Raw genomic sequence first — 13,094 nt, forward strand, 5'->3', positions numbered from 1 at the left:
GAGAGAAGGATGATGAGGGATGAGAGAGAGAGATGAGGAGAGCGAAAGAACTGATGAGAGAGACTGGAGAGAGAGATGATGAGAGAGAGGAGTAGAAACCAGAAGGTCTAGTGCGTTTTGCAATAAAATATATATATATATATATATGGGACACGTAATGTGTGTTACGGATCAACCGTAAACAATGGCTGATCCGTAGCACAGCTCATTAATTAAGGCTTTGTAACACACATTGGACAAAGCTGTCCGTCGTTTTTTTGTCTGTTTATGAGGTTTAGATGATCAATGCATGCTTGCATCATGGATTTTGTTATTCGTTCCAATTCGGAACCTATTTGGAGCAAGCAATGAGTTCAATGAATTTTTGGTGTTGCCCATGCTCAATTAACCCAACCATATATATATATTTCATATAGTGGCCTTTGTATAATAAAATAATGCAGAGATGTTAATATTTCTGGTTACTTCGGCTCAAATACTTCTTTGCGAAATAACCAAACAAAAATGATACATTCTAACTTCCCCCAAAAATTATTCAAATCAACCATCATTGTGACTAATAACACTCTTTCTTGATCTCCATGAAACTTAATTTATTCAGAATATATAGCCGTAACATGATTGGCATACATATATATATATATAAATGTATAAGCAAAATTGCAAAGGTGCATGGAGCTGAAAAGGACGATCGTCCTGATCCAGTCACCAAAATCAATAACATAACATGTTAGAAGAAAAGATCCAAAGCAGTGTACAGAATTTATGTTGATCGCCAGGGATTATCCCCATAGTAGTAAGCAGTACCAACCATTAGTGCTACCGTAGCACCTTGGGCAACCACACGAGCTCTCATTAGCACCTGACCCAAATGAGAATTGCCTTGTTTGAAACTGATCAAGCCAGCCGTGAGCACCCCGGCTGTCAGAAGGGCACCTGCAGTATTTGCACATCCGTCAACCAAACAAATATACCAAGTATCCATTAGATAAAAATAAACAGCTAAAAATATTGAAGGTGGCGATGATAAATCTTGATATTCAGAAAGTTAATGATCAACCTCGCAAAAGAGTAATGATAAGCATACAACCATTTTACGGCCATCTGACATGGTAGGCCAAATCAACTGACACAACAGCAAACAATTAATTTTTTAATCTATGATAACTCAGTTTTTTTTCCTAATTCAAAATCTAACAAAAAAAATTGCTTGCCCAAGCGCCATTGAAACTGTTCCCGAAAGAATGTTATAGCTCAAATCAAGAACTTCCAGCTACTTCGAGTCTGAAAGGTCAGAGGGCAATTCACCAATATTGAGATGATTGCTTCAAAGATCAAGCAATTTCAGCTGGTCCAATCGACACAAGGGTGTAATACTGTCCCTTTGAGACCCATTTTGGAGAGGAAAAACTCAGTCACACTACTAGCAGCTGAAAGATTACCTTCACATTCTCCAGACAACATCCTCCCATTTACAGTGGATTGATCACTGAACAAGGCTGTGACAATGGGCCCATATATGAGGTTTCCTGCAAATTATTTCAGTTCCATGCCAACATATTATGGGGATCACAGGTTAGGGGTACGGGTGCTGGGCGGGCACCTGCTCTGGCCCACCCAGCCCCAGCATCAAGCGGGCACAGGGGAGAATATTTGTAAAAACATTCACATGCAGGTGGGTGTGGATCCCCACCAGCCCGCCTGCATATATATAAATATCATATAATATATGTTATATTTCATTTAAAATATATATATATCAAAACGAGGTCATTTAGGGAGTTAAAAACTTCCTAAACAACACCATTTAGGCAAAGTAAAACCTAAAGCAACACCCCCCCGCGGGGGGCTGATTTCCTCCCCTCTCCCCCATCTCCTGAATCACCCTCATTCTCTCTTCAGCCATTGCGTCGTCTCTATCGATCTCTCACATCGATGTTGCCGTGGTAGTCGTCGTCGCTGTCTCCCACTTTCCACTCCAAGTGAGTATCTTGAATCCTCGGTGGAGTTGTCCTAAACGGCGGACATTCAATAGCCCAATCTGTCCGCCCGGCATCTAGGTGGGGTCACTCGCCCAAGTGCAATGGGGCCGGGGACCAAACTCAGCCCCCTGCCCATGTGAGTGCGGGGGGCAGGATGGCCGGCTGCCCGCACATAGCAGGCCTAGTTGGGGATGGAATAGTTTAGTGCCTTTCCATGCTAGATACCAAGACGAACTTAAAGAATAGATGAAAGCAACAATTACATTGTTACATTTTCACGACCAACTAAAACTGCATTAAAAAAAAAAAAAACGTAACGTTACCACCTAGGATATGTAACATTGGTAGTCCTGAAAAATTCCAAAGTCTTTCATTGAGGTACCATTACCATACCAAATATCTTTCTATAATTCACCTTTCAGACCACTTTGAAATTCTAGCATTAATGAAACAGATTAAAGCCTTTTGCTGTTGCTTTCAAAAGACAAGCCCCACGGCTTCCTCGAAGCTCCTTAAGACACAATTTCTCTCCAAATAACTAAAATAACTATACTTCCACACTACAACCTCTCTATCATCACAATATCATTAACCAATCTCCAAAGCATTTCATTGAAAGAACTTGAGTCACAGAGAACCAGTCTTCCAGACAGTTGCCACTCTTCTTAGGCAAAGAAATGGAGCCTTAATGCAAAGAGAACCTTAAGTTGCCGAGAGTGTTACCCACCCGTGGGTAGCCCAAATGGTAAGGGTGGACTTGTGTGCATATGCCCCATGTCACAAGTTCGATTCCCCCTAGGATCAAACTACGATTTAAGTGGAAGGCCATGGCGGTGGGTTGTTGTGCTAGTCTCCCCATGGGTTTAGGTTCCATGGGTGAGTCCTAAGGGCTTTGCCGTGGGTGGTTCCCCCGTCATAAAAAAAAAAAAAAAAAAAAAAAAGAGTTGCTGAGAGTGTTGTAAAATCACACATGTTTAAACCAATAATGTATAATAACAAACTAGAATAAAAATAGAATTAAAAAAAGCCTAAAAAAGCAAGATAGTAACTTATTTAGCTTATTGACTCAATTTGTTAAGAGTATAAAATTTTATATATTCTCTTGTGCTATACAAAATACATACAGCTGTGATATTTAATAGCCACAACCAAAAATAAAGTACATGGTTGAATCATAATACACTCAAAAAGACAATAACAATAAAAACACAAGAACTGCAGACACTGACTTCTATGCTATCAGAAGCAAAGAACGCAAGCCTAAGTATATAATCATCCCTGAGCCAATACACCGGGAGTTCTCAAACAACAATAGTGAGAACTAAACCCCAAGGGGTTGGCCCAAGTGGTGAAGGTCTTGGTCTTGGGGTATCACTCCCTTCAAGGTCCAAGGTTCAACACCTCATGGGTGCAAACAATCCTTTGGGGCGCCACCCCCTAGTGAAAAGCCAGCGATTTAACCAGTTCCGTATAGGAAAACTTCTGAGGGTGTGGTGCACGGAACCAGAGTTTACTCTACATAGGTGAGTCCAAAGGGCCCTAAAATAAAAATAAAAATAGTGAGAAATAATTTTTTTTTTTTCAGAAAGATACAAAGCGCCATGCTTTTTAAGCTCACTTCATAAAGCTCCAAAAAGAGCGCACTTCATGTGTTTTCTTAATTGTTCTTCACTTTTGGCTTTTTGTAAGCAAAGCCAAAACAGCCTTGGCTATGTGCAATGCTATTACCAACACTGAATGCCAGTGACAACATCAAAGAATAAACTTTCGTGCATTCTCAACATGAGACCCAGAAATTCCCCCAAAGAGATATAAAAACTGATTGTCTCTCAACAAATATATGCAAATTAGAAGAAAAAACAACAGGGAACTTGGTAACACAAATGAAAAACATAGCCAGATTATATAGAACACCACCAATAATACATAAAACTACCAATAAATTTTTATGAAAAAATGACCATGACCATCTCTAACATTGATACAAATCTCAAAAATACAGCCAAAACAAGACAAGCAATCCCATACCCAGATGAAATTTCATCAACCTGGGCCACTTTCTACTAGAACCACAAACTCAATTCCCACCAAAATATGATGTTAATATTTAGCCGAGGCAAATATCTCATACAAAGCTTTTCTTTTTCCTCTTGATTAAGAAAAATGACGTACATAACCTAACCCAATATAAGAAAAGTCCCAAATTGACAGAAACAAACATAAATCTGACATTAAAGAACAATAAAAAAAACCAAATGGAGGTATAAATACGAAAATTAAATTTTAAAAAATGACTAATGGAAACTGAGAATGGGAGGTTTACCGATAGGAACAAGAGGGTTCCTGACGCGCTTCTTCTCCTCAAAAAACTTTTCCAAGTTGGGCTCCGCAGTACCCATCTTCTACGTAGTATATTTAATATCTATCAAATTATTTTACAAGCAAGTATTAGATCCAGAAAACAAGCACAGAGATCGTCGAAGAGCAGGGAAACAAAATGCCCATTTGTTATATAGGCTTATATAGAATAGCGCTGCAGGTGCGACTTGCGAGCGTTGGCTTTTTAAGTTTCTGAGCACCGTAGCGTTGGGATATTTTGAAGGAAAATTCTTGTACGTCTACCAGCCCATTTTACTTTTTCTTTTTAATGGTCAAGAAATTATTATTAATAAATTTATATATTTTTTAAAATGTTTACAAAAAGAAAAAGAAAATACCATTACACTCTACCCTCAAGGCACATTTGGCAGGCATTGAAAATAAATATATATATATATATATATACACGCTAGGAACAGTTCTGGGTGCATTAGTCTTGAAATGCACTTGACATAATAATTTAAATAAAAAAAAAGTAAAAAAATTAATAGTTTATTTGTCTGAGAAAATAAAATACAAGATTAAAAAAAGATAAAAAATAAGATTAAAAAAATTTAAACTTGAGTAAAGTATCTAACTCAGAGCTATTAAGGGCCTTTTGATAAAACATGATCCTTCATTAAATTTTACAAAAGAGTTACACGTCAAATGGTCAAAGGTCTTAAGAACCTTTTGATAAAATATGATCTTTCATTAAATTCTATAAGAGAACTACACGTCAAATGATCAAAAATTTTAAGCGTCTTTTGATAAAATAGGATTTAACTGAAAAATAACAAAACTTATTATTCACAATATATTTAAACAAACACATATTATAATAGAGTAATATATGTAATTGTCCTAATTTGGAACGGTTGTAGGTCAGGTTGGATAGTCCTAACTCAGATTGGGGCTTAGGATTCGGCCCTTCACTCTATTACTAGTCCAATAGCGAAAACACATATATGCTTTTCGTTTTTCTTTTTCGAGACAGATTATAATTGTGCAGTTGACAATGTTATATAGTAAAAATTTCATTAATATTGTAATCATTTTTCACAAAGATTCAAACTATTTTTTTCAAATTCTACTATGTAGAATGTTTTAGAGTTTGGGAGAGAGAGAGTTACACAAAGTGGACCACATCATATTTGTTAAACATTTAATGTTGCGGGACCTACTTTACATCAAGTATAGCGATTGTATTACATTATACGTAATGCATAGATGTTGCAGCGTAAAAAAATTAGAAACTCCCTCGAGAGTACCCAGATGTAGTGATGGACTTACTTGGAATAATTGAGTTTTTACTGCCTTTTGCAGTGTGATTGAAGCAACTGTGATAGTTGAAGGTTTTCACGCTGTAGAATGGACACAACATAACCCCAAGAAGAGGAAAAGGGTAAATCCCTTGAAGATGAAAGGTTTACTACCACTCACGCAGAAGAGTCCTATCTTGGAGAGGCAGAAGACAGATGAATAGAAAGCGGTTGAATCATCACTTGCTTATCATCTTCAGAACATAATATTCAAGGCAGTCTAGCCTTAAAAGCTGATCTAGTTTATGTTTGTTCTTTATCTCCCTTTTGGAATATAGGTGGATTATAGCATACAAAACATAGGTCTCTCTATGATTTAGCTTCCCATCTCCCAGAATGAGGCAAATATATCGTGGGATGGCTTGTAGGTTCTGTGTATGGTGGTCAAGAATCCCTTGCTCTTCGTACTAGATAGGGTGATTTACTTCAGAGGGGCCAAAGGTGTTTTAAGTAGGAGAGCAATTTGTGATTGCGATGACTACATCCAGAGAGCCATCTCCAAACCAAGGACAGCAGCATTTTGGGTGGTTCGTGCTTCACCAGTAAAGTGATCATCGGACGGACATTTGGCGGCTTATGCATGGGGCTTGTGCATAGAGACTCCTGTAAACAAAATTAAGGGTGATATGTTCCACATGCCACTATCTACATGCTGAATTTACTTCAAATTTCCCCCTTGTGTAGTTGTTTGGTGCACAACCCGTCTCAAGCCATTCAAACATGCCACTGCTAGAGAAGATGTCTCATGGTAAGAAAAGGTTAGTAACTTGGTATTTTACTTTTTCTTTTCCTCTAGATAGGAGTTTCTGACAGACAATTAAGATCCCATTCACATCTAGATATTCTACGGGAGCTATTACACAAAATATATGCCTCACATATCGCTCCAAAATTTATAGAAGAAAAATGAGAGAATAATCTCAAGACCACCCTCAATTCTACAGCCGGTATGGTCTCCTCAATTACTTGCAAAGAGCAGAAAACTATCAATCACCGCTGAAGTACTTGCACCTCACTGCTCTCCAGAGACAGTCCCACATGGGGAAACAATGTCTAACAAACTACAAATATATGGCGAGCAAGTCCGGTCTCCAGAATGTGACATATTCTCTTCTTCAGATGTTTTAGAAAAGAAAAATAGAGGCAGTGCAGCCTAAGAAATCTATGATCAAACCTCACAACTTTAGATCATCCGATATGGCTGATGGTATGCAGTGTGTTGCAAGAATATCTAAAGTAGCTGCTTTGGCAGTCTTTGTCCGAAGGACCACTATCTGTACAGATGTAAAACTTATCAATAAAGAACTGTGATACTCATACAGGAATTTTGCACGGAAAGGAAACACGGGGAGCAAATTTTCTACACTGTTCATGTTTCCTTTCCACGTAAAAATCCCTTGGCTCAATCATTTTTTATGAATAAATAAGAGGGCAACCAGGCAAGGTGTGTGTTCAATGTGTATAGCACTCCACCAGAGAGAGAGGAAGAACCTGTTGATACTCTAAATCAAACTTCAAAAATTCATCTTCGCAGCTCTCTACCATGGTGGCCAAGCTCTTCAGATTCTTCACAGGCTTACCATTGAAAGCATGCACCTACACATTATACAATGAAGCGGCTCGGTAATTAAAGTATCCACAGCAAAAATCAAAGGCACTACAAAAAGCTACTAATTCCAGACCTGGGTGTTAACAATGTCCTCATAGCCAATATTGATATCAGCGACAAGCACCTTCAACAAAACATATCATTAAAAGGTAAAGAACAAGAATGGAAATATATATATATATATATATATATAGAGAGAGAGAGAGAGAGAGAGAGAGAGAGAGAGAGTACCTGAGAAACAACAACAAGCTGCTCATCTGGTGATTGTGGCATTGAATGCAACAGTTTATCCAAAAGCTTCACTGGAGCTTCATATTCATAATCCTTTCCATACTGCAGAAAGAAGACGGGATTATGAGATACCATGCAAAATCTTTGTGACAGTGATAAATTTGTTAATAAGATGTTGGAGATCAAATAGAGTAGGCTGCCAAAGGCAAATTACTAAACACAAACAGTTGACGACGAATTGAAGCAACCAATTGCATTTAATGTTTGGAACCAAAAACAATTTTCTTTGAATAAGAAACCACCAAGATATAGAGGATATACAGACCAGCGCATGTGTACTATGAAAGACAAGGAGCAAACAATTGAACCTTTGTTGGATAAAAGTTCACGAGACCACCAGACAAAAACCACATCCTTTTGGTAGTGCTTAAGGCCACTGTGATGGGTTGTAGGTTTTAAACATGCTAGTCGTAGACCCAGGCATCAAAGTAGACTTTTTTTATGAACAACATGTATGTAATTCCAAAATATGAAGAGAGTAGGAGAAATAGTGTCGAGGCAACCCTCACATTCCTCAGACTTGCAAAAACCAAAAGCTACCTCTTTTGATTACCAAAATACGATGATACTAAGGCCCCGTTTGGATGTTGGGATGGTCTCAACCCATCTCATCTCAACATCTAAACACACTTTTCAATTTCAAATTTTCAACTTTTTTTATCTAATCATTGCCTAATCATTATAACTTTTCAAAACTTTCAAACAAAACACAAAAAACGATTCAACTTTTTCAAATCTCAAAACAAAAATAATATTAAAAAATAATATTCTAACAATATTTTAACTTTATAATTTTTTATTCAACTTTTTCTCTCTCATTTCCCAAAATCCCATAAAACATGTTAACTCAAAACATTTCACTACTATTCACAAACTATTTCATTACTATTGACAGATTTCTCATCTCATCTCAACATCCAAATGAGACCTTAGGGGTTGTTTGGAAGATGAGATGGTTTCATCTATCTCATTTACTTCCCAAACATCACTCAAATACAAACACTTTTCAATTTCAAATTTTTAACTTTTTCATCTAATCATTACAACTTTCCCAAACTTCTAAACAAAACACAAAAAACAATTCAACTTTTTCAAATCTCAAAACAAAAATTATATTAAAAAATTAAATTCTAACAATATTTTAACTTGATAATATTTTTATTCAACTTTTTCCCTCTCCTTTTTCAAAACCCCATAAAACATCATAACTCAAACCATTTCATTACTATTCACAACCATTTTACTACTATTCACAGATTTCTCATCTCATCTCATTCCCCAAGCATCCCTTTAGTCTCCCACTATAATCAGACTTTACTAGTCATACAAGTTGTCCAGCCTCCACCATGCTAAAGTTCTTTGCAAGTCCAAAAGATTAGCCACAGCATCAAAACAACAGAGAAACAAAAACTAGAAGCAACTATTATTATCGTCTATTTCAGACCCAGAAAACACATGAAAGCGGACAAGCCAAGGGGATTCCAAAGTTGAACAACAAACCTCAGAACGAAGGTATGGAACAGATACAGTCGTAAAAACAAATCCAGCAATAATATAATATGAGGGTGGTCTCCCTTTGATGTGTGCGGGAATGAGTCTTTTGTGAGTTGCAAGTTTGATGTCAAAGTCAAGAATCTCATAATTGCGAAGTACTTTAATGGCTGCATCATCCCCAGTGTACTTCTGGGAGACAAGGTAACTAAAGCCTATGCGCTCACCATGACGAAAAGGAACTGAAACATTCCAAAAGAATAGAGTGAAGTGCCACATCAAAATTCAGGAACAATACAATTACAAAGACTAGATTAGTAGGACTTTTCACTTTTATATTTAAAACCCTAATGCAAAATTTGCATACATAGTCAAGAAAAAGCTGTAATCAAGAAGTCCTGCTTGCCTGTTCCATCGTTGGCAATATCAACCCCATCAAAGCTGAGAATAATATCCGATGGTTCTAAAACCTTAGATTCTGGGGCAGTTGGATCAATTCTTCTAATACGAACACCCTTCTGATCAGGTTTCATACCCATTGCTGTCCGCAAATCAGGGTTCTCCATCTTCTGCCACTCAACTCCAAGAATTGGAAATCCTGGCATATAAAGAAAGAAATGTGAATCAAACCAACAGGGAGGAGGAAAAAAAAAAGTAGCTGTGACTCAAAAAATCCCAGAAATGCAACTATCCATGCAGAAAAATCACAAGGTGGATCACACTTGAAGAAGTTAGTACCACAGCTTAACAACTCAAAGATGTAAATAACTACCTGTATACGCTCCATTCTTCTCATAATCCTGGATGAAGTGCATGATGACTGGTGTTGGTATCACGTAACCTATATTCTCTGCATCTTCATGTTTAAGGGATTGAAATGCAATGCCCACACAATTTCCTTTATCATTAAAAGCAGGCCCACCAGAATTTCCAGAGTTTATAGCAGCATCTATCTGCAAAAACAATCATGAAAAAGTTATCAGGACAAATAGTCAATCGGCAAACTACATACACAACAAAATGCTACTGCAACATCATAACCTGCAAACCAAGAAGCTCAGTGGAACCATGGACATAAGATAGGATCTCTAATCGTGAAACAACGCCACTTGTGACAGAAATTGTGTCTCCCCCAATTGGGTAACCCACAACAGTGACGGCATCTTGAAGTGCAGGTAAATCCCCAAATTCTACTGGTGACACTCCTTGCCAAAATTCATTATCATCGACAGTGAGCATTGCTGCAGAATCACATAAAACAATATTTACAATCAGTATAACTTGAGAGAATTAAGTACAATTCAAAAAGGCTACCAATATTTACTTCATGCAATAGTTAATACAACTTAGATGCCTCCTACATTGTGAGACAGCAAGGGTTTTGTGGAATGAGGTGTTCGGTAGAGTAGAGCTGGCTTGGGTTATGCCGGAGACTGTGGTGGCAGTGCTGGCCAGCTGGATAAATATGGGAGGCATGCAGCATATTAAAGAGGTTTGGAAGATGATCCCCATATGTATCATGTGGTGTTTGTGGTAGGAGCACAATGCGCGGACGTTTGAAGACAATGAGAGATCGCTAGAGGAACTTATAGCTTTATTTTACAGCACTCTATATACTTGGGTCATTGCTGTTGATTTCAACGGCATGGACCTATATGACTTTCTTGTCTCTTTCGCGACTTCTTAATTAGGGCATATAGTTGTTCATGTATTTGTATCGGGCTATGCCTAATTCTTTGATCAATAAAATTTGTTTACTTATAAAAAAAATAAAAAAATAAAAAAGATGATTGTAACGCATGCACCTTACTTCACAACTTTTCTGTCTCCATCTGCATCAAAATTGAAGCTTAGTGGGCAATGATAATTCAACCCTTCGACCTTCTTATCATGTGACCCTTGAGTTACTTGTAACCCTTGTTTCTTCACCTTTTCTAAAAGTTCATAATTGGCTCCTGTTAATTGTTGAATTTATTTTGCTTCAATTTTGGATTCCCCATACATTAGTTGACTTGATGGTTTCATTTGTTTTATGCAGAATAGCTCATGCATTTTGCCCATGGAAATTTTCCCCAGTTCAGAACAAGAGGGGCGAAACTCTGGTCTCAATCCTAACAAATGTAGAATGATCAAAATCCCTCTATGTAACGTTATCAGTTAACATTAGGAGCCACCTCAGTTCATACGAGGTCCGACACAAATTAGTTACTAACATACTTGAATAACTACTGTCACAAAAAATATCAGACTTGGTAATGTTTGCCAACATAATAAACCATTCATAAACACTCGACTCTTCAACTAGGCACATATCTATTCAAGGTTTCGGTGTTCACAATGAATCGAAGAGATAAGCTAAGCAAAGCATGTTAGAGTTCTATTTAGAGACTATCTTGCCTATCAAGTTTGTTAAGATTTTATCTATTAAGAAGTTTAATTTAATTTAAACTTAGGTGTTAAGAGTTTCATTTTGAACGACTTTTTTTTTTATAAGTATAAGAAAAAGATTAGAAAAGAACATGAGAAGTTCGGTAAGAGTTTCATTTTGAACAACTAGTAATGGATAAGCCCTATCCTATTCCTTGATGGGAGGAATAGTTCAAGTCTAACTCTGTTAGAAGTCCATATCCTAGCCTATAAATAAAGGGCCTGGGTAAACCATCAGTACGGTAATCAAAAGACATAGGGCAAAAGATTCTCTTCCTACTCAAATATTTCTTTCTCTTAAGTGGGTTTTCTTTTAGTCTCTTGCTCGTTCTTGAATCACCCTGGCAGGCGGTATGCAATTTATTATTTCCACTGCTGTCTATTCTGTATTTTATATTAATTTTCCAGCACGAATATGCGAAACCAGAGAAGGAAAGTTAATTACCGATATCGCATTCAGTCCCGATAGCCAGCACGGTGGCGAGGTACTTGGTGTCGGACCCGCGCTTCTTGAGCTTGACCTGGGTGTAATGCTCGACGGAATGGGCGTTGGTGAGCACCCTCCTCCCTCCGATGACGAAGCCGCTGCTGCTGGAGCTGTATTGCCTCTTCCGCTGCCACGGCAGGGAGAAATTCGGCTCCGTGTGCACGCAGAAAACCTTCACCACCGCGTCCATCGCCGGGACCATCCTCGCCGGCGTGCCCTCCACCGCCATGGGACCCACCGCCACGTCGAAGAAGTCCCCGTTTTCGAAAGGGCGAAGTGTGGCCCTCCGCGCGGCTGGGGAGAGGAGGGGCTGGGGCTTCTCGGGCATGGGGCGCTTCTTGGGACGGCCGCGGCGGTGGGCGCCAGCATTGGCGTTGGATGATGTGGTGGGAGGGTCGATGAGCTCGACGTTGGTGACGGAGAACACATCATCCAATGCGGCGGCGTCTGCGGCGGCGGCGGCGGCGGCGGTGGTAGAAGGGAGATCTAGGGTTTCGGTGGAGGAGGGGTTCTTGGGCTTGCGGCCTCTTTTGCGCTTGTTGGACTCGCCAACCATTTTCATTGACAGAGAAAAATGCCGAACTTCAGAGAGAGAGAGAGAGCTTCAAAGATACGCAGTTCGGGAGGGGAAATGAGGTTCGGAACGCAAAAGAATTTACGTAGCGTCGGGTCACGGGTGTTTCCTACTTCTCTTGCTCCTTTTTTTGTTCTACAGTTGCTTCTGTTTCTTGCCAAACATAAAACGGTCCGTCGTATCGTTCTTAACGACCCGTAGCCGTTAAATCTGTTGTTCTATGGTTTTGTTTCAATCGAATCGTAACTTCGAGGAAAAGTTTAAAATGGGCGTAGAATTATTCTTTAAACAATAAGTACACACTCTTTTTATACTTTTTTTTTATTATTTTACTTTAAATCAATAATATTTTTATAAAAATAAATTTTGCATGCTACATTTTCATCCCACTATAGTAAAGTGACATTGTTTATCAACTTTCAATTTTTTTTTTTAAAAAAATAATCTAAAAATATTAAATTTTACATAATAAATTGGTGATATAGTTTGGAACATTACTCTAAAAATAAGTTATACAATAAATAATTAAATTATACATATATTTATCATTACT

At 38.1% G+C, this 13,094-nt stretch overlaps 2 protein-coding genes across 2 annotated transcripts; both read right to left on the reverse strand.

Moving 5' to 3' along the window:
* Positions 1-515: 515 nt before the first annotated feature.
* On the reverse strand, positions 516-4,595 carry LOC108999200 (RING-H2 finger protein ATL48-like). Its single transcript, XM_018976015.2, has 2 exons — positions 4,306-4,595; positions 516-936 (listed from the first exon to the last, which is right to left on the reverse strand). The coding sequence occupies exons 1-2, from the start codon at positions 4,379-4,381 to the stop codon at positions 764-766; spliced, it is 249 nt and encodes an 82-aa protein (XP_018831560.1). The 5' UTR covers positions 4,382-4,595; the 3' UTR covers positions 516-763.
* Positions 4,596-6,408: 1,813 nt separating this feature from the next.
* LOC108999197 (protease Do-like 9) lies at positions 6,409-12,672 on the reverse strand. The gene is made up of 9 exons (XM_018976010.2): positions 11,926-12,672; positions 10,095-10,294; positions 9,826-10,006; positions 9,460-9,651; positions 9,063-9,295; positions 7,503-7,604; positions 7,345-7,395; positions 7,154-7,258; positions 6,409-6,936 (listed from the first exon to the last, which is right to left on the reverse strand). Exons 1-9 carry the CDS (start codon positions 12,527-12,529, stop codon positions 6,838-6,840), a joined length of 1,767 nt encoding a protein of 588 aa, XP_018831555.1. The 5' UTR covers positions 12,530-12,672; the 3' UTR covers positions 6,409-6,837.
* Between the last annotated feature and the right edge of the window lie 422 nt (positions 12,673-13,094).

This window comes from Juglans regia, chromosome 2, assembly GCF_001411555.2.
Source record: "Juglans regia cultivar Chandler chromosome 2, Walnut 2.0, whole genome shotgun sequence".
Taxonomy (NCBI): Eukaryota; Viridiplantae; Streptophyta; class Magnoliopsida; order Fagales; family Juglandaceae; genus Juglans; species Juglans regia.